Consider the following 19,302-nt stretch of genomic DNA (forward strand, 5'->3'; position numbering starts at 1 on the left):
TGTAGCTTTCAAAGTCGTTGCGACGTGTTAGTGAATGTATACCAATTAAAAAATACACCAGGCCAAAGTTCAGCATGGTGACAAATCTGTATCTACAAAATGCGCCCTGCTCATTACATAAGTCGTTGAGCCCTGGTCTTGTGTTTACTTCACTGTTTTTTTGACCATGCATTGTTATGACCTGCACTTGCTTTTCTTGCAAGTACAACTATCAACATAGAACGATTTTTTATTGAATTTTGCATCCAGTATTATGTGAGGTCTGTGATGATATCTCTCGAATTCTTTTGTCGTTTAGGAAACGCGCTTTAACTCCTCATTTGCGCAATATACTCAGTATTTTGATAAAAATCTAACGTTTACTATCATTTAATCCACAGCAGTACTCGACTCACGAAAACACGGGCGATATTCTTCAGTGCTTAGTTATATCAATGGAAAATTACGTATTGACTGCAATTAAATGATTTTACATCGATTAACGTTGTCAAACGTTAATTCAATGTAAATAAAAAGTCAAACAAGTTCAGTGAGTGAAGCAAATAAACTTCTAATAAACCAATAAGGTCAAAAATTCTTTGAGCTTTGTTACGTCATCAAACGTGTACCAATGTTTGCTCAGGACTTGAAAAGTTGTATACCGTAGGTCAAAGTAAAGTTAAAATATTGAATGTCTTTGTTCTTCGGTAATTGCTTACAAAGGAATTACGGTATATAAGTTCTGATCCAAGAAGTCTTTCAAATCAAAATATTGCTGACTTTATTATCGCAATGAAATTCTGTGATTTAACTTTAAATATGTCACTTTGTGTGTCTTCGCTATAAAAGTGACTTCAAACTGCATTCTTGGTGCATGAATGCGCATAGTGCCATGAAGTGTTAGTGATCATATTTCGAAACGTCATTAAATTGCCTTATCTGTAACATTTAACCGAAATTTTTGCATCAAAATTTTCAATGCTTAGCAGAAAAAATCCATCTCAAAATTACGTCAAAATTTAACAAATAATGGCCTTAATGATGGAATTTAACTTGCCATTTAAAGTGATCTAACTCGTTCAGGGCAAACGCATAGTTGGCGAGGACGGCGTAGAGGCTTACAACGACATGTTTCAAGAGAACAGTATGCTACAGAAAGAAAACAACAACTTTCGTATGAAGATCAAAGCAATGCAGGTGAGGCATGTGCAGTTGTGCACTGTTCAGTGTTCACTGTGCTATTACCCAGACAGAAAATCATTCGTTTTTTACACTGATTTTCTCACTGGGAAATTATTCATTTTTTAAAAGAGCTCATATCGTATATAGAAACATTTTGCTTTTACCAGCAGTTTTTGTTAAGAACCGCATCATTTTCTTCAGCAAATCTATGTTATCATTTTGCTATTTTCAATTAGAAAAACTAGTTCTGTTTTGTTTTGCTCTTTTCTCAAACTGAGTAAAAAATATTCACTGGCAGCTTTCACCTATACAAAACAAAAAAAAAACACGCAGACAAACGTCCAAAGCCATCAAAATATTCTTGTAGAATTTGTGAGTTCATCAAACCACTGCGGCTGGTAGGTCAATCATCGTTGTTATTGTTGTACATTTGTTCAGAGCAGAGCATGTGATGTATTGAATGTTTTTTTTTAGGAAACACTGGACAATCGTAATCAGAAGGTGATCACTTTGACAACCGAACTCGTTCAAGCGAGAATAGGAAACGCGGGAGACAACAGCGAAGACGCTGTAGCGATGATTGGAAATTACATCAAAGAAATAGAAGAACTGAGGTGGGGGGGCCATCTACGTGGAAAAATAACTCCATAAAGTACCGTAGATTACTTGTTGCAAGAAACTAGATTTCTAATCTAAGGTGGATAAATTAACTTCCCAGGCAACAAAATCGGCCAGAAACACTTGAGACATGATCTTTCATTTTGTTTATTCTATGTATTAATATGTGGTAAAATTATTTCGCTTGGGTCGTATTTAATCCAGGTTGACTTTTAAATTATCATAATTTTACTATCACCGATTAATCTCCAGATCGAAACTGGTCGAGAGTGAAGCGATGTGCTCGAGTTTGCGAAGAAAATCCGATGGGATGTCTCCGTACGGGGGAATGCTGCATCGATCCCCCACACCGATGATGATGGCAGGTTGGTTTCAAACACCAGTTACTGTAAACGCTATTATTCTGTCAATTATATTGAAGCCTTTATCATAATGTTTGTGTGAATTTTCGTTTTTATTCAGTGATTTCAGTGTTTTGTATTTTATGTTATTATTTCCTTGATTTCGCCGCTGCGAATGATGTTATTGTAAATGTTTTTTTATCAAATTTTATGATATTAGCTTCATGTTTTTCTTGGCTCCGCTGTCATACCGTAGCGGTGGCGACCTCATTATAACGTCTTCGAACGTAGTAATGCTACCAAGTTACAATTTTTTTAGTCGTAAAATGTTTCTTTGTGTGTTTCAAAACAACGAGGCCTTTTGTTGTCATTTATTTGCGCCCGACTGTCCATCTCCTAACTAGACAAAAAGTCGTTCTTTTTACATTAATTTAACGTCTGCAGACGGTTTGTCCAGTTTACGGCCCGCGTTATGAATTTCAATCATTTATTATTGTAGGCTCGTACACCTATGAGAGCACAACCCTGGTCAACGGCAAGTCAGTACTCGACCTTGCCAAGGAAGATATTGAAAAGTTGGGAGTCAAGAAAGACGATTTAAAAAAGCGGAAAGTCGCCCGACCGTGAGAAATTGTTCATATTTCTTAAACATTTTTCAGAAGGGCTTATCCCTGAAAGCAAATCAACCATTTTTTACATTGATTCAACGTCTGCAGACGTTGAATCAATGTAAAAAACGTTTGATTTGCTGTCTGGGATACTTGTATGATGCTGGTAGTGCCCTCAAAGACTATTTCACCAGCAAAGTTGCAATTTTTTACATCGTTTCAATGTCTAGAGACGATGTAAAATTTCAATTTCTGCTTGTTTAGTTCCATATACCATCTGCAGTATAACTTTTGCTCCCCCCCTGTTCTTCTGTTTGGATTTATGGACATTGCATCAAATGCTTTAAAACATACACCGTAGTTTTGTTCAAACATTGCAACAAGTAGACGTGTGTTGGCTATTTGAATTATTTTATTGACACAAGGAGCACATACTCTCTACAAGTGTCGGGAAGTTATTTGAAAGTACTCTCTCTCTCTTGCCTGAAAAAGTCTTAAGTTTTGCGTTGAATCAACATCATTTGACAGTGGTGGAGTGAAATAGTGAAATACGTTCATAAATTACGGTTTGGGTGTTCGACACAACGCTAGAATGTCGATACTTCCGTTCATGCTTTTTTCATTGTCTTTAATTCCTTAGTGATTTTTCTACAAATGCTGCTTATTTTGTATAAAGCAACGGAAGTGAACACTTGCATCAGTGACAATGTCTTGATTAATATTATCATAACTTTGCAATTATTATCACTTCACACACGTGACTTGTTGCTTCATTACTGATCTTAATGAAAGTGCCTCGGGAAAAAATAGCATTCATTGGACTGTCTTTTTGTTGTGAGTGAGCTGCATGACTATTTCCTGGTCATATTGACTGAGATTCTTAAAAGCTTAACTAAAGTTAAGGCGCCACAAAAGCCTTTGTTAAATGCTCATCTTCACTCCATGACCACGGTTGGCGTGACATCCCAGACGACAAAATCCGTCATTTTTACATTGATTCAACCTCTGCGGACGTTGAATCAATGTGAAAGTGACGGATCTTGCTGTCTGGGATAGAGTAGCCTAATGGTGCCGCGATAGGTTTTACAAACACGTCCACTGTTATACCACCCTGCCATTAAGTGAAGAAGCGCAAAAGCCAATCCCGTCACTTCAATTGACAAGTTACCTTATGCGAACTCTTGTGTTTTTGTCACAGATTGGATAAAACTAAAGATGAAAACGCGAGTTCTGGAGATATCAACGAGGACGCTTCGGAACAGGTAAGAGTGACGTCATTGCTGCACGTCTTGTAACCTTAACTCCAATATGGCGTAACGTTGAACCAACGTAAGACGTTTGTTTACCTAGAGCGCATCAGAAGATGACGACTTATCCGAACTGGAAGACATTGACGTCACCACTAGCGAAGATGAAAGCGACGATGCTGTATCTGGTGAGTTTTTTATGAATTTTATTTCGCTTCGATATTAAAACTCGACCATCTGGTTTGAACGTTCTTAGTCCTATTGATTTTAAATTAGTTACTCGGTCGTGAGACTTTGGTTTCCAATGATGATGGAATATTCTTTACGCAATAGGGTAAAACTGGGCTATGCCGACTTAAAATAGCTTGATCTTTAAGAAGCATAACGATTCTATATCAATCATTAGCCGCTCACCAAGAGGAGTTTGCGACCATCACTTACGAGATTGATGTGAAGCAAGGTCTGGTGAATGAATTGGAGGCCATGCAGAGGCGAATGGCTGCCATGCAGCGGCAATATGAAGACAAACTTAAATTGATGGCTGAGACGATCAAAGCCACGGAAATGGAGAGGGACAAAGTGTTAAAGAATCTAGGTAAGAAATCCATGGGTTGTGCATAGCAGAGATTCGCTATTTTCATTCTCACTCTGCCACCTTATCCTGCTGCAGAAATATGTGGCAGCTGATTGTGGTGACCTTTTGGTCTTTCGCTGCCATCTTTGCTGTGCGAATTATTTTTAATTATTGTGTTGCGTGTATTTTTTTTTTTATTTGCCAGCAGAAAAAATAACTAAACTGAACTAATGGAAATGTCTGCAATTTTTAATAACTTTTGCTGATGATCTTCGGTGACTTGCAATGTAGGTTTCGAGTGAGTGTGAAGCTGAAATCCTCTGATTTACGTTATTTATTCAATATTTCATGTTGCGCTGATCTCAAATCATCGACTTTAAGCATTAAATCGTTGGATTTAAATTCTCAATAAAAAGTCAGAAATTTAGTGGAAATACTTTTGTCAAAGATTCGAAATCGTGCGGGGGCGTCGAGAAGTCAAACAAGATAAAAGCTGAGTACAAGAAGCAGATTGACAGGATGAAAAAAGACATGGGAAAGCTGCAGGTCAGGATCCGTATTTGTTCAGTTTTCTTGACAAGCGAATTTGAACTATACGCGTGGGTTATATTAGTAGTTATATACTTAATACGTGGTGTTAATAACTGAAATAAGTTTAGCGCATTAGTGAAAACACATCAACAATCAGTGGTTTTTGAGTATTTTTCACTTTTTTCTGCCACATTGTTGATTCTACTATCGGATGTTTTTCAAGTTTAGAAAAATGTTAAAATTCAATAAAGAGCTTAAATATGACGTACGATATTTTCTGCAGCCAAGTTTAGTGAATAGGGTTGTAGACCAACTAACTCCTTTTTGTACGTCCAGTATAAACCAGATTCTTCCGGTTTTAGGAAGCGAAGAGGAGCCACGACCGGTTGGTTCGTGAACAATCAAAGTCCACCAACCAGTTGAAGGCGTTGCGTTCTGAGTTGGATCAACTGAAGAAATCCAAAGTATTCTTGCTTCTGGATTGCAAATTTTCCTTAGAATATCTCATGAAGTCATTTGATAACTTAACGTTGATTACTGTTTAGAGCTGTAATGCATTTCAATGATATTAACTTGGCTTGGGAAATTATATTTTGCTCTCAAAAATAACAATTTAGACTTGAGAAAGGTTTTGTGATGTGTAATATTGAAAACAGTCAAAGTCTAGACAAAACGGCTCAGTTTTACATCACTAACAAATATGATTTTGCTGATGGCAACTAATGACGATATCTGATTTCCCGCTTCTTTTTTAATCACAACATTCCACGACAGGTTCGGCTCATGCGTCAGATGAAAGAAGACCAGAAGAAAAGCAAAGAACACGAATCCAGACACGCCAAAGAGATCATGAAACTCAAACGTGACTTCAAATTGAAATCGGTGAGAAACTTAAAAGCAGCGCATCAGAACATTGCGTTAATCACCGTGTTGATTTCATTCACTCTTGTGCAATATGAAGGCATCCAAAACTTGTAACTTTATGGTGTTTTAAAAGTAGTTTTGCGTTTTAAAATTACAAACGCTTTAGATGGATGCGCTTAACCCATGCCATTGGTTGAAGCAAGTTTGAAGTTTTTTGTATTTTGGCCGTTTTGCAGTTTAAGGATAGGCAAATGGTATGATCACATGGTGACAAATTGAACTTTTCGATTCATCCACTTCCTCCTTTTCCGCAGAATGAGGTCCGCACTTTAAATTCCAAGAACAAACAAAAGGATCTAATGATGAAGAGGAAGCAGGAGGAAGTACTGATCCTCAGGAGACAACTCAAGCCGATATCGGGAAAGTACGGCAAAAGACAACAAGTAAAGGAACTCAAGCAACCGCAACAAGAAGGTACTGCAATGACACCACGGCTGATTTTGATTTTAATACTTCTTGCTCATAAAGCAACAGTGTAATGCATTTCCAAGCAGAAAAATCTGTTGTTTTTACGTTGATTCTACGTCTGTAGACGTTGAATCAATGTAAAAGTGAAGACTTTTGATGTATAACCACAAAGTAACAATACAATATGTTGTTTTTTGGCAGCCAAGTGTAGCAAGAATTGACAGCGATATAGACCTGTTTTGCCACTGAGCCTGGGCTCACCAGTATCGCACCACTAATCTATTGCCGCAAAGTTCTCGATCGCTGCTTTTGCCAGTCGATTAACTTCTTACCCAGTACCATTGTTTTTAATTAAACAATTTAATTCCCTTCCAGGTCCTCGCACCCTCGATTCCACGTACGTTGTGGATAAGAATGGAATGACTGACAACCAGGTACGGGGTACTTATTGCTATAAACTGTTTTTCACTTTTTCGATCTTTTGCATATCGAGTATTTCCCCCAGAGCAAGAATGCCACGAAGAGAACGCGCAAGGCATCAAGTGAATTCTCATCAAAGACGGCGAGGCTCAAGATGCAAAAGATTCAACAGAAAGTAAGTGCAGTCTGTGTTACAAATTGGACATGTACAAATTTAAACATAACGTCAAAGCAACTTTGCATTTTCCATTTCACAAAGAAAGTTGTTTCAACTTGTGTCTTTGTTTCAAGCTTGGTTACTCCATTTTTCTTTCAATGTCACTACAAATAAAAAAAAAATTGAAAAATTTCATTCTACACCATCAATAATTCGATGTGATACTTGAAATATTTTGACCAAAACCGTTTTCTACAACAAAGCAACTACCTCTGAAAGCAGTTCAAGAAGAAAATGGTAAATATCTAGCAATGCAGGTGTAGTTCTGTGGTCGGGTATTGAACTTTCGTTCTCTCGTGAACGTGAACTCTCGTTCTACGACTCCGGTGATCAACACTTGTTCAATGTTGCGCTGTCTTGATTCTCTCAAACAGAAACATGAACGCTCACCCAGACAAAGATAGTTACAAAACTACAGTTTCCTTATACTTTTGTCAAACGCAACCAATGACGTAATATCACATGACGAATGACGTGCTTTTAACAGATAGGCGAGTCTGTCGTGCAGCGCGAGACCATATCGAGAATCGATCGACAAATGGAGCGATTACTCAAAGATCGCGAACGAATGCAAAGAGACTTGGAGCGCTTACATCGAAAGAAAACAAAAGCTCTTGTCAATAAAGTAGGTTCTGTTGATTGGAATTATTCTATTCGTCGATCAGCAATGCTGAAGCGTTGTTACTTCTATTAACCCATTTTGGTTTATAAAACTTTTTTGCGTTGAAATTAATTTTCTGTTTTTAAACGTTAATCTGATAAAAGTTTCTGCTTTGTTTGCTCATCTTGCTCCTCCGACTCAGGATACGACTTCTCTCAATCAGCTGAAGGATGAAGAGGACAGCTTGCAAGAAAACATAGACTTTGTGAACGAGCAGATTCAAGAATGCCAGTTGGAGATTATGCAGGTCAGTATACCACGGTTGACAGTCGATGTTTCTGCCTTTAGTTCATATCTCGGACTTGAATTCTTTTTTAACCACCTTAAAGTTTTGTTTTATTCTAACTAATATAAATAAAAGTCCACTATAAGTTCCTATGTAGAGTTTCTAATAAAGTTTATATACTGTGTATAAATAGAGTTCTATAATTTCATTAATAAATGAGAGTAGAATGCTTTGTTAATTAAAAAATATTATTTCTTGACTTTAAAGTAGTAAAGTAGTCTCATACCATGTTAGCAAGCTATTCAAATGTGATAACTATTCAAATGTGATAACTATTCAAATGTGATAACTATTCAAAAGCTATTCAAATGTGATAATAATTTATTATTCAGGTCGAGGAAGCCATGGAGGACAATGGCGTCATCTCAAGCATAGTCCAGTACTGCTCTGTGAACGAAGCTCGCTACATGTTGGAGAACCTTATTGGAACGGCGATCAGTAAATCCGCCGTCAATGTGCAAACTCAAAACAGAGTGAGTGCTGTGTAGGGCTGGAACAAAACCGGAAGGTTTCAAGAAATTCTTGACATTTATTGTTTATCTTGCCAGCATTTTAAAACTGTTAACTAATTTCTGTGTATTAAGTCGTTGATGTACGTTGCCGTGATATTGTTTTCAACGGGTACTGTGCAAATCATTTTTTTTAGTGGGATATATTAAGCTAAAGCTAATCTACCGCAGCAAATGTTTTTCACTGTACCTTCTCAAATTTAGGAGTCATATAATGTACCGCGTTATTCATTTTACATCAAGGGAGATCTGTTAGATTTGAAGTTCACATCTCTACATTGTTGTTGTACTCCGCTGAATATTGAAAGTTTCAGCCTTGTCTGAAGGTGATGCTTCTATCCTACATCGCGTAGACGAAAACTTATGCTCGATTTTTAATCGGTCATTGTTGTTCTCCATTGAAGCTTAAAGATGCGGAATCTCGTCTGGAAGTAAGCGAGGAATCCGCCAAGCAGGCGCACGACTTAATGAGATATATTCTTCAAGAGCGACCCAACTTGGACTCAAGTATTGCCGAATGCCTCAACGATTATATGAAAGGTATAGGATAATGTTTCTGTGCATGAAGCGAGTGTTTATGATTTACTGACACTACGCGAAATGTCGATAAGTATGCAGTCATTCACTCACGTTATGTCAAAAGTGATACAAAAATCTTGCTTTCAAAGTGTGATTGGTGTAGCTGTACTAGGTTGTGTCTCCACACCGCTGGGCTGACACTGTCTGTTTTGTGAAACTCTGATAGCAACGTATATCTGCGATGGATGCTGCGTTGTATAAAATCACATTGTTATTAAAAAGGAAACGTTGAAAGTAGAGTTACTCAAGATTTCCGTTTCGATACTTTATGTAATTAATTATGCTTTCAATGTGTCAAAAAACATTCATGCATAGCAAGGAAGTTACTGAGGACATAATGCGTGAAGCGATGTATGCTTCTACGCGAAACGATAACACTTTAGTTTGTGAAGAAGTCTTTTTCACCTCATCTAACCATCTTTGTTGCAGCAACAAACAGTGAAAGTAGCTCCAGCTCTCGAGAGTCTTCTCCTGGAAGAGAGGAGGATGGATTTCAAGATGCCACCGTGGTCCTTGCTTTTTCTACTCAGCTTGAAGAGTTAAATAACAGCGACAGCTCAAGACTTTCTGCGAAGGAAATCAAAGCTCGCCGGAGAACTGCCACACCCCAAGTGAGATACTAAAATAACTCTCTTCGTATCTCTAAACTGCATGAAATGATTGCAAATATTATAGAAGCCAAGAAAAAATCAAAAAGATAGTTGAAAATGAGGACCTGAAGGGTTGTTTTTTATAACATCTCTACTTTTCATCAGTCTTATTTTATTTTATTTTTTATATGCGAACAAGATAAAGTTTAAATTTACATAAGCGTTGCATCTCAGCAGTGCGCTTAGCTGTAAGATGTAATGAAGGTACAGGAAAAAAGAAGTCAGTTTTGCTTTAAACTTTTTTTAAGGAACTTCTCCATGGAATGACGAGCCCCATACGGTCCGCACTATCCCCCATCGACTCCCCACTCAGCGAGAAAACCTTTGTTTGCGAGGACCCCCCCAACACTGGCCTAATCACTTCAACACCAGAGCTTGTTGCTGATAAAACGTTGACTCCGGTTTCATCTCCTGCGGGCAGGACAGCTGCCAGAGCTGAGGAACAGGTTCGAGCCAATACTTCTGTTTCAAAACGCGACATTGAAAGAAAATGTTATGTATACAACGTTTGTTTTCCGCAATTCGATCTGCTTTGTGCTATGGTTTGATTATCTCGCAGTATTACACTGACAAGCTGAGTTTCAGATTTACATTGATTGGATGTACTACGATGTTAAACAAAAGCAACATTTCCTGTTGCATTTTCAGGAGAACGATTCTCTACGTAGTCGACGTGATACCTACACGCTGGATGTTGCTTCCTCCGCGCCAGTTGCTGAAAACTCACTCCATTCCACAGTTGCCAAATCAAATAGTGCCCCTGTCAGTTCCAGGTGCGTGCAATGTTTTCGTACAAGCAACGTTTCTGTGTTGTTTTTTTTTGCTTAATTTATGAAAGAACTCATCATATATATCTACCTCTACTTCATCGATAATGATTTTGCTTTGTTGTTCTAGTACTCACATTTTTGTGTCCCACACGGAGGAAAATAAAATGAAACTATATTATCTTACAAGCGAAGAATGGTTGTTCTCGCATGTATTGCGACCGACCTGTGGTGGTGTTGTATTATATTCGAATCGAATCAAATTTGGAAAGCATTTTGCGATGTTACTACTACAAGTTCGTTACTAACCACGAGTTTAGACAAGTAGTTCTTCTGCCACTAATCCATGGATTAGTAATACATTTAGCCTCTTTATATTTCTTTCGTTTGTCTTCTGGCAGCCAACAGTCTCCAAGCACAGAGACACCACCCGGTTCCCCAGTATCTAGCCGGTCGAAAGGCGCCATTCCTGTGAATGTCTTTTCTCGCCTCACCACTTACGCGTTCTCTTCACCTAGAAGCGACAAGTGAGTGCTTTTGTGTTGCTTAAGGTTTGGTTTCATAATGAAAATTCTCTGAAAGTGCTGATCTTTCGTTTCACGAAAATCGTCTTATAAAAATCACAGGTTCGTGTTTTGAGAAAATAGACACTTGATAGATTTTACCAACTCGTTTTGCCATAATTCGTATCGCGCTGACGATTGTAGATCTTATTTTTGCAAATCCTATATTTTCACGAAACTTATGTTGAACCCCAAAAAATCATCCTTTTTATATTGCTAGCTGCACTGCGAGCATTATTCCGGATTTCAGGTGAAGATTTGTTTCGCGATGTTTTGTTTGTGTCGACTTGTTGAACGTTTTTTTCCTGATACTGTCAACTTAAAAAAATTATGCAAAACTTGCGCTTATTGGTCAACGTCATGTTTCTTGTAATTTTATGTGTGTTCTGCTTGCTATGTATGTTATGTATATCTGCTTGTATAATGCAGGAAATCAATTCAGCGCTGCACGTGTGGATGCAAAGTTTGCGTTACCGCCAGTCGTTGCAATTTTGCTGTCTAGTATTTACTTCAACTTGATAGCTTGGCGTTTACGCTGAAATATAGAATAGAGAAGAACAACTTTAACCCACGATTAACTGGACAGGGGTCGAATGAATCCATACACAAGCAAAACAGCGACACCTCGATCAGAACCTCTCGTCTGCACTCAAGTTGCCGAGGGTCACCACAAGGCGGTCCTGTGCGTACAAGCCAGTGATCATCTGCTTTTTTCGGGGTCAAAAGGTTTGGTTTCTTTTTATTCCTGACATAATTTTTGGTTGTTTTTATTCCTGTTTGAATATTGTTACAATTTATTTTGCCTATGCAATATGCATGTTTGTACAAATCTTGAATGTATTTTTGGCTTACTGCCTATGTTATATCAATGTGATTTCACGTTATAACAATCTAATCAACTAACATTGCAGATCGAACGGTGAAGGTGTGGAACCTGGTCACTGGACAAGAAATTATGTCGCTGGATGGACATCCTAATAATGTCAATGTAAGTTTCAGTGGTTCTACTCTAAAAATCTTATTGAGTTCGGTCGGTTATAGACGGTTATACACGATAACAACGATGTTTCAGATGCAATGGTCAAAATGTTGTAAGTACTTTGATGTAAAAAGCTTTACATGGCAAACAAAAAAGCTTGAATATTTTTTATGTTTGAACTTTTATAGTGTCTCAACAGGGGATAAAACCAAGTCACCTTTTTCAGGTTGTCCGTTACTGTCCGCTGACGGGGTTGGTGTACAGTGTGTCCTTGTGCTACATCAAAGTATGGGACATTCGAAGCCACGCCAGATGTGTGCGAGTGCTCAGGTGAGCTTGATTCAGTGATGACTCCATGAGTTCATTGTAGCTTAAAATGTGTCAGATTCACTAAAGTTTCTGTAACGGATATTTCTATCTAAACATAGCTGGGTTTCCACTGGATGATGATTGAGTTTTAAAGTGTCGGTGGTTATTTTTGGTCCAAGTCCACAGCCTTGGTTGAATGTCTCCTCGGATGTCTTTATTTCAAGCTGACAAGTTTCTATGCAACATACCAGTGGAAAGTTGTTTTATTAATAACGTATTGCTGGAAAGTTCGTCTTCACATTCGGGTGCACATTTCTGGCTAAAAAATTGCTCTTTGTTACGTTAATTCAACGTCCCAGACCCCCAATCAATGCAAAAAGAATCAATTTTATTATTTCTGTTTTCTAGACTCGAAAACAAACTGTTTTATTTTGTAGCTCCTCTGGTGGTCATCAGCTCCCGAGCAACTTCCTTAGCAATGTCTCACGAACCAATCGCATGCCTGACAACGAATCTCAAATCAATGACGTCAAACTGAGCACAGACAAAAAGACCATGTATTGCGCCAGCACGACTCAAGTGAAAATATGGGATTTGAATAAGTACGAAATACAATATTATTTTCCGCTGAAAAAAATGCATTTAAGTTACTACATAAGGAGGTAACTTTTGTTGAACCATTAACAGATAAAATCTGCTTTTTTATCAGTATACCGGTAAAGTACTCAGTGAAATCAATGCTTGTCATGATACCATAAATTTGTCAATCATCAGAATAAGATGCTTGGTGTAGAAAGATGTTTTGGTCAATCTTTGACTTTGTTTAGTCGCATGTTCCACTGCGCAGGTTTTCTGTCATCGGTAAACTGACTGGACATTCTGGCAACATCATGACAATGGCCGTTCCAAGCAACAACAACGACACTGTGATAACCGGCGCTAAAGACCACTTTGTAAAGGTCAGTTGGATACACTTAAAAACTCAAACTTTTTTGCGCAGGTTTGGCCGAATGAAGCCTTGCACTTGTTAACATCAAGTTTTTTTTAATCTTCTTCATCTGTAATTGTTTTAAGTGTAGAAATTTAATAGATTTGGTTGTTAGGAAGTGTATGTTTCATACCGTTTAGCTAAAATTGAAAGATGGTTTAATTTTATTAGAAATAAAGAAAAATGTAAGCTTTCATTTGCGTGCACGCGGTGGTTATACTTTTGTTTCAATAAGCCACGCGAGATATTCCTAAGAAACCTATTCATTTGCCTTCTCACCGTCATTTAACGTGCTTTTTCGGCTGAAATCCACCTTTTAGGTATACGACATACCGGGGGATGTCCATGGCATAGTGAGCCCTTCAAAGACCCTGGAACCACCACACATGGATGGCGTGGAGGCTTTCGCGTTCTCCTCATCCGAGAATGTTCTATTCTCTGGCTCCCGCGACAAATCGATCAAGAAATGGGACATGACGACAAAAGCATTGCTGAAGGTAGATTGGACTGTATACGTTGTTGGTTTGTGTTGGATGTTAGCTTGCGCTGTCATTGTGATGTATTTGGAACGGCATTAGTGCGGAAACGAAATGTTATAATCTAAATTTTCGAAATTAATTGTCTCAAGAAGGATAGATAGCTTCATGGTGATTATGGAAACAGATAACCCATGTTGATGCGCAATCTGGTTCAAGCGGAGATGGCGAGTGAATAATGATACATTTTCTTCATTCTTCTTTATACAGGCACACTGAACGAAAGACTACAATATTAGATTAGGATTGGCTATTTTTCCTTCAAAATGACTTTACTTGCATGGCTAATGGCTATGCATTATGCAATGCGTACAGGTAGCAGCATATACAAAGCATACACGTCATTCTAAATACTCTAGGTTTTTTTGTATCTCCAAGCTTTACTTCAGTTTTGTTGCTCTCCTTCACAAAATTTACGTTGCTTCTTCCTTTTAGTCGGAATACCAGGCTCACGCGAACTGGGTGTGCGCTCTCGACATCATCAACTCCGACGACGGAGATGAAGTCCTCGTGTCCGGAGGACGTGGTGGGATCCTCAAGCTCTGGGATCTCCACAGTTTCGGTTCGATCGGCTCCATCCGCGCCCACTCCGACACAATCAACTACATTGCGTCAAACAAGACGCACATTTTCACCGCCTCGAGGTGCGTATGTCTTACACTTGTTTTAATGTGAAAACAATATATTAAAATTATACTTTTTATGTCGTAGACTTAAACCGGAGTAATGTGGTATATACTAATGCAGACAGCAAGTTAGTCGTTTTTTGCATTGATTTTGTGTCTGCAAACGTTAAATTCATGTGAAAAAAAGTAATTTTATCGCTGGAGAGTGTGATTCAAACTTTGTCGTCGTTATGACAGTTAAAGTTGTCTTTTATTGCAGCAAAATTACTTTGAAGAACGAATCTAAATATGAAATATGTTCACAGCGACCATATGCTGCAGTATATCAAAAAAATACAAAGCCGTTGTTTCTATTTTTAAGTCAGGGGTGTGCAATTAATATTTGAGTACTAAATTGTAAATCTTGATAACTGTTGAGGTGAAAATCTTTCTTGCACAAGATTCTATGTAAAGGTGACAGATTAACAAACACACATTTGCGTGATTGACTTCAACCGAGCTTGCAACATGCGACGTTTCCCTTTAAAACTGACTTGTGCTATCTGGAAGCGTTTAAGTATGAAACGTGTTTGGGCTTTATTGTTGGAATTGAAAATTGTCTGTAGCTTACATACTCCGTAGTACATAATACGCCTGTTCTCACAAATGTGAAGTTACAGTGCGATGGAAATAATGCTGCAATCTCACCTTGGATCGGCTCATTCTTTGTAAATGGAGACCTTGTGATCTTATTCTTGTTACATGTCAGCCAGATCTTTCCACTTGCCCGGTCTGTAACCAAACTTAGCTTCCCGTGGCACATTAAAATCGTCTTGCGTTTGTGCTGTCCAGTTTTTTCCAGTATACTTGATCGTACACGCTGGCCACTGAAATTAGCGCATACCTCTTACTTTTATCTAACTGTTTGTGTAAATTAACTTAACGATACAGGCTCCCTGTCCATCAAAACAAACATAATCTTGCTAATATGTGTAAATTGTATACATGTATATGGGTTCTGGTTTTTGGGCTCATCCTAGTCTTTCTATATTTATGTCTAACCGATTCCTTTCTGAACAGCGACTCGAAAGTAAAAGTTTGGAAGCGAAAGCCAGAAAGATGACGCCGTAAAGTTGTGGTCGTAGTTTAGATCAAAGTGCTTTTAGTTTTATTTTCACGTTGTCAGTATTATAACCGAGATGCGAGCTACTTCATTGTGACACAGGGTGATGTCAAGAATGACGTAATTCGCAAAGTGGTTCAACGGTTTCTTCATTTCAATTTTTTTTTTTTTTTGGTGTCAAAACAATCAGTACAGTAGTTGAAAATGCCACCACGCATTTTTATCATTAACATGATACCAACGTATTTTGAAGAAGATTGGCAGCAAACAGCTTTGCCGTTAATTTCTCTTTTGGGGGTATCTTGGAACTTGCTTTCAGCCAATTTTCTAATTTGTAGATTTCTGCTCGAAGGTGGCTTTTAGTGATGGCAATGTAACAAAGAGGAAGTAGTTTTTACCTGCACTACTGAATCTTCTCATCGTAACTACGTACTAATTGGTGTAAAAATACGAGGTTGAACGATTAAAATTTAACAAAGATTTTGGGCCATGTTAACAAGATAATCAGTTGGCTCAACAAACCTAATGTTTAATCTCCACTTTAATTCACTGTCCCGCCAACCAAATTAAACTCACACACTGACCTTTTATGCTTGCTATCAATCGTTAGACTTATCTTCAGGCACAGCACCCCCTTCTACACTGCTATGTATCCACCGATATTGGTGAACACTGCACGCAGGCAAACAAATCATCACATATACCCACTGGGAATTTAAAAACGCTTTTCATCGTCAACAGTAGCTTAGTATGCGATAATTTTATTTATTTGTTTTAATTTTATCTTTAAAATTAGTTTTATTTATTTTGCATGTCTTTTTTTTCTGCATGCCGACCTTCAGTGCGCATTGACACACCTTCAGCGTGCTAAATCTCGACAATGATTCAAATGGTTTAGATGCTGATTAAACTCGATGTCTTTTCTATCAAACTGCAGTTTCCTAGCCAAGTTTTTGATGCTTGGCTATAGATGGAAAAGTAGATGTAGTTAGGGAGTCTTTTTACTCGCTGTCATCTAGCAAGGTGCCAACCACGGTTGAATATCAGTAGCCTCATACATATCTACTGAGTTTTACACTGTTAACCGTTGAATCGATACCAAGTAGGTTTATAAATGATTTTTCAAATCAACTTCTTTCAGAGTTGTTTCGATATCACATGACTGACAAGGCGATGTTTTTTTTTCTGATTGTGGATGACTTTTTCCACATAGGCTTCAACGTCATTAGCGGCGCCAGAAAGCACATTCCAAATGGAGAAATTGTTCATCTATTTACTTCGTAACGAATTCACCGTGTTTTTTCACTGTGGTGATTGAACATCCTAAATAACGTTGTAAATGCAAACTAACGCTGCCTTACACGAAACATGTTGTATTTGGTCACAAAACAATGTACGCCATATTAACGTTGATGGACCCAATTCAATCCACCACTAGAGTAATACAGCAGCAGCTTCACTAACCTTTAATATTTTCTTCAGCGACCGCTCCGTCTGCGTATGGAAGTACACAGGAAAGAACTGACGAATGCTTCTTAATTTTATTAATTTCTGAAGGTTCGGACACTTGCATGCTCTGCTTTGTGTAGCGATGGGATGGGACAAGTAGCTGAAGTGCAGCACTGGCCGAATGCCTTGTTGGTGCAGTAACGACTAGAACATCACACAACTAAGGCGAAAGAGAAAATTGAATTGAAGTTTGCATCGGGAAAAAATGATTGTTTGCGAAAATGAGAGAATTGAAAGTAGTTACTTTTAGCGCCAAAAAACTCTCTTTCGCAAACCATCATTTTTTCCCGATTAGTTTTCTTTTTTCAATTTTCTCTTTCGCCTTAGTTGTGTGATGTTCTAAATCTAGACGTTACCTGTTGGTGCAAGCTATTTGTCAGTGTTGCCATTTGCACGTGAATGAATTATTTTTTTGTCTAATTATTATGGTTTTCATTTCAAAATTATTCGATTGGTTGAACATCACGACACTTTGATTTGCACTGATACTGCTAGTAGAATTAAGCCGACTTCATTAATTTGAAAAGTTTTTTTTCAATTTGAATTTTTAAAATTTATAACGTAGCGGCTTTCATAAGCATTTGTGCACTCACATACACTAAGCCGACTGCTAAAAGGTGATAAATATTACACTATTACAGTGATTCACAACGTACCGCAATGTGTTTGCTAATTGCTGTATTATGTTCTTACAATTTTGGGACCGGTTAATGTGCCAATAATAACCTGAATTGTGTCAGCTTGCTACTTTCCTGACAAAACACTGACCAAAAGTATCTTTAATATTGAATCGTCACATCTCTGGTCTTACTGCCATTCACATTGGTTGTATTGTTGTGTGCAATAATGTCACATTGCTTTTGTTGAAGCAGTTTGAATATTTCATTGAGCTTTATTCCCATTGTAGTTGATATCGCTTTTTTTATTCTTGCGAGACCCTTTTCACTTCCCAGACAGCAAATCAGTAAAAAAGGACTGATTTGCCAGCTGGCTTGTCGTGACTAGCGTCCAGCTTCAACATAGCACAACTTTTCATCATATATTGATGACAATGACATTGTTTCACTGCTATATCTTTGCATTCTTGGAACATAAGCGGAAAGCGTACCGAATCTAGTAATTTTTAGTTAAAGATGGCAACTCATGGTTTAACGCAAACGATATTTTCTTTCATGCTTGTGTTTCTGATATGGGTCTTCTTCACTGTGAATATGTGCCGAGGTTTTTGTTTCACCAAGTTTTTGTTCACATCAGAAACCATGTTGCTCTGTTGCCGAACATCAAGATCTACCCACAGTGGGATTTTTTGTCGGAAACGTTAGTAGCCCCTGCACAGACAGTATAGGCCTACAGTTGTTGAAAGCTTTTTGATAATTTTCAGTAATGGAATAAACAATTTACTATCGTCTTATATAAACAGTGATATTTAATTGCTTGAATTTTTACTCTCACGTCTTTGGAAGCCTTGTGTTAACAGATGGACAGATTTTTGTTGGTGCAGCTCTCAAAATATTATCTGTATGTTTATTTTTACTGTCTACTACTGTATTATTATTATCAATGCTTGCCTGTGAAAGGGCTGATGCTTTAGCGTGTCACGATAAAAGCATGAACCAAACATGTGTCCTGCTTGTCTCAACGCTATTTGAGCGGAAGTAGGCTACAAGGTGCTTATTGCTAGTAGAGGTGGACAGTAGCGCCCTACTTTTGTAGCGTCGTTACATTTCTGTTAGAGTAGTGGGGCTACTTTTTTCCCCAATGTAGCGGTAATGCAGAGGTAACGCTACCTATGCAGAGTAACGCTACATTTCGTTCAGTTTCACCCTTGCTACTTTCTAATTTAAAATAAAAAAAGGGCCCTTTTCGGAATTTTTCATGGAAACAATGCGTGAAAAAAATTGAAACAGAAGTCATCGAGCCACATTGATACCGACAAGAGTGACACCAAGTCCAACACCAGTCACGACTCCGAGGATAAATTTGTTGGTGTCATCACATGAAAGTTGTCATCACATCACTTTCCTTTTCGTCGGTAACGAAAGAAAAGTCAATTGTGAAGGCCTTTTTTTGACAAAAACAGATCCTTGACCTTTTTAGTGCTTATTTATAACGTCTCTATTAAATACAACATCCCCATTCCTTCCAGTGCTGCGTTGGAGAGATTTTTTTCTCCGTTGGAAAAGACGTGC

At 38.0% G+C, this 19,302-nt stretch overlaps 1 protein-coding gene across 1 annotated transcript in view; it reads left to right on the top strand.

Annotated features, from left to right (window-relative positions):
- The window catches only part of LOC145782116 (kinesin-like protein KIF21A), a 36,165-nt gene extending 17,440 nt beyond the window's left edge, over positions 1-18,725 (top strand). The window contains exons 12-40 of the mRNA XM_082593865.1: positions 1,063-1,176; positions 1,636-1,775; positions 2,032-2,144; positions 2,620-2,743; positions 3,927-3,990; positions 4,079-4,163; positions 4,382-4,570; positions 4,998-5,095; positions 5,443-5,544; positions 5,855-5,962; positions 6,259-6,418; positions 6,788-6,846; positions 6,918-7,007; positions 7,537-7,674; positions 7,853-7,957; positions 8,329-8,469; positions 8,910-9,045; positions 9,514-9,695; positions 9,983-10,180; positions 10,383-10,507; positions 10,903-11,028; positions 11,651-11,790; positions 11,976-12,052; positions 12,270-12,373; positions 12,790-12,954; positions 13,200-13,311; positions 13,661-13,837; positions 14,312-14,520; positions 15,562-18,725. Of these exons, the coding sequence (XP_082449991.1) occupies positions 1,063-1,176; positions 1,636-1,775; positions 2,032-2,144; positions 2,620-2,743; positions 3,927-3,990; positions 4,079-4,163; positions 4,382-4,570; positions 4,998-5,095; positions 5,443-5,544; positions 5,855-5,962; positions 6,259-6,418; positions 6,788-6,846; positions 6,918-7,007; positions 7,537-7,674; positions 7,853-7,957; positions 8,329-8,469; positions 8,910-9,045; positions 9,514-9,695; positions 9,983-10,180; positions 10,383-10,507; positions 10,903-11,028; positions 11,651-11,790; positions 11,976-12,052; positions 12,270-12,373; positions 12,790-12,954; positions 13,200-13,311; positions 13,661-13,837; positions 14,312-14,520; positions 15,562-15,604 (3,624 nt within the window). The 3' untranslated portion in view covers positions 15,605-18,725. The remainder of the gene's footprint in view (positions 1-1,062; positions 1,177-1,635; positions 1,776-2,031; positions 2,145-2,619; positions 2,744-3,926; positions 3,991-4,078; positions 4,164-4,381; positions 4,571-4,997; positions 5,096-5,442; positions 5,545-5,854; positions 5,963-6,258; positions 6,419-6,787; positions 6,847-6,917; positions 7,008-7,536; positions 7,675-7,852; positions 7,958-8,328; positions 8,470-8,909; positions 9,046-9,513; positions 9,696-9,982; positions 10,181-10,382; positions 10,508-10,902; positions 11,029-11,650; positions 11,791-11,975; positions 12,053-12,269; positions 12,374-12,789; positions 12,955-13,199; positions 13,312-13,660; positions 13,838-14,311; positions 14,521-15,561) is intronic.
- Positions 18,726-19,302: the final 577 nt, after the last annotated feature.

The sequence above is a fragment of the Aplidium turbinatum genome, chromosome 13, assembly GCF_918807975.1.
Source record: "Aplidium turbinatum chromosome 13, kaAplTurb1.1, whole genome shotgun sequence".
Taxonomy (NCBI): Eukaryota; Metazoa; Chordata; class Ascidiacea; order Aplousobranchia; family Polyclinidae; genus Aplidium; species Aplidium turbinatum.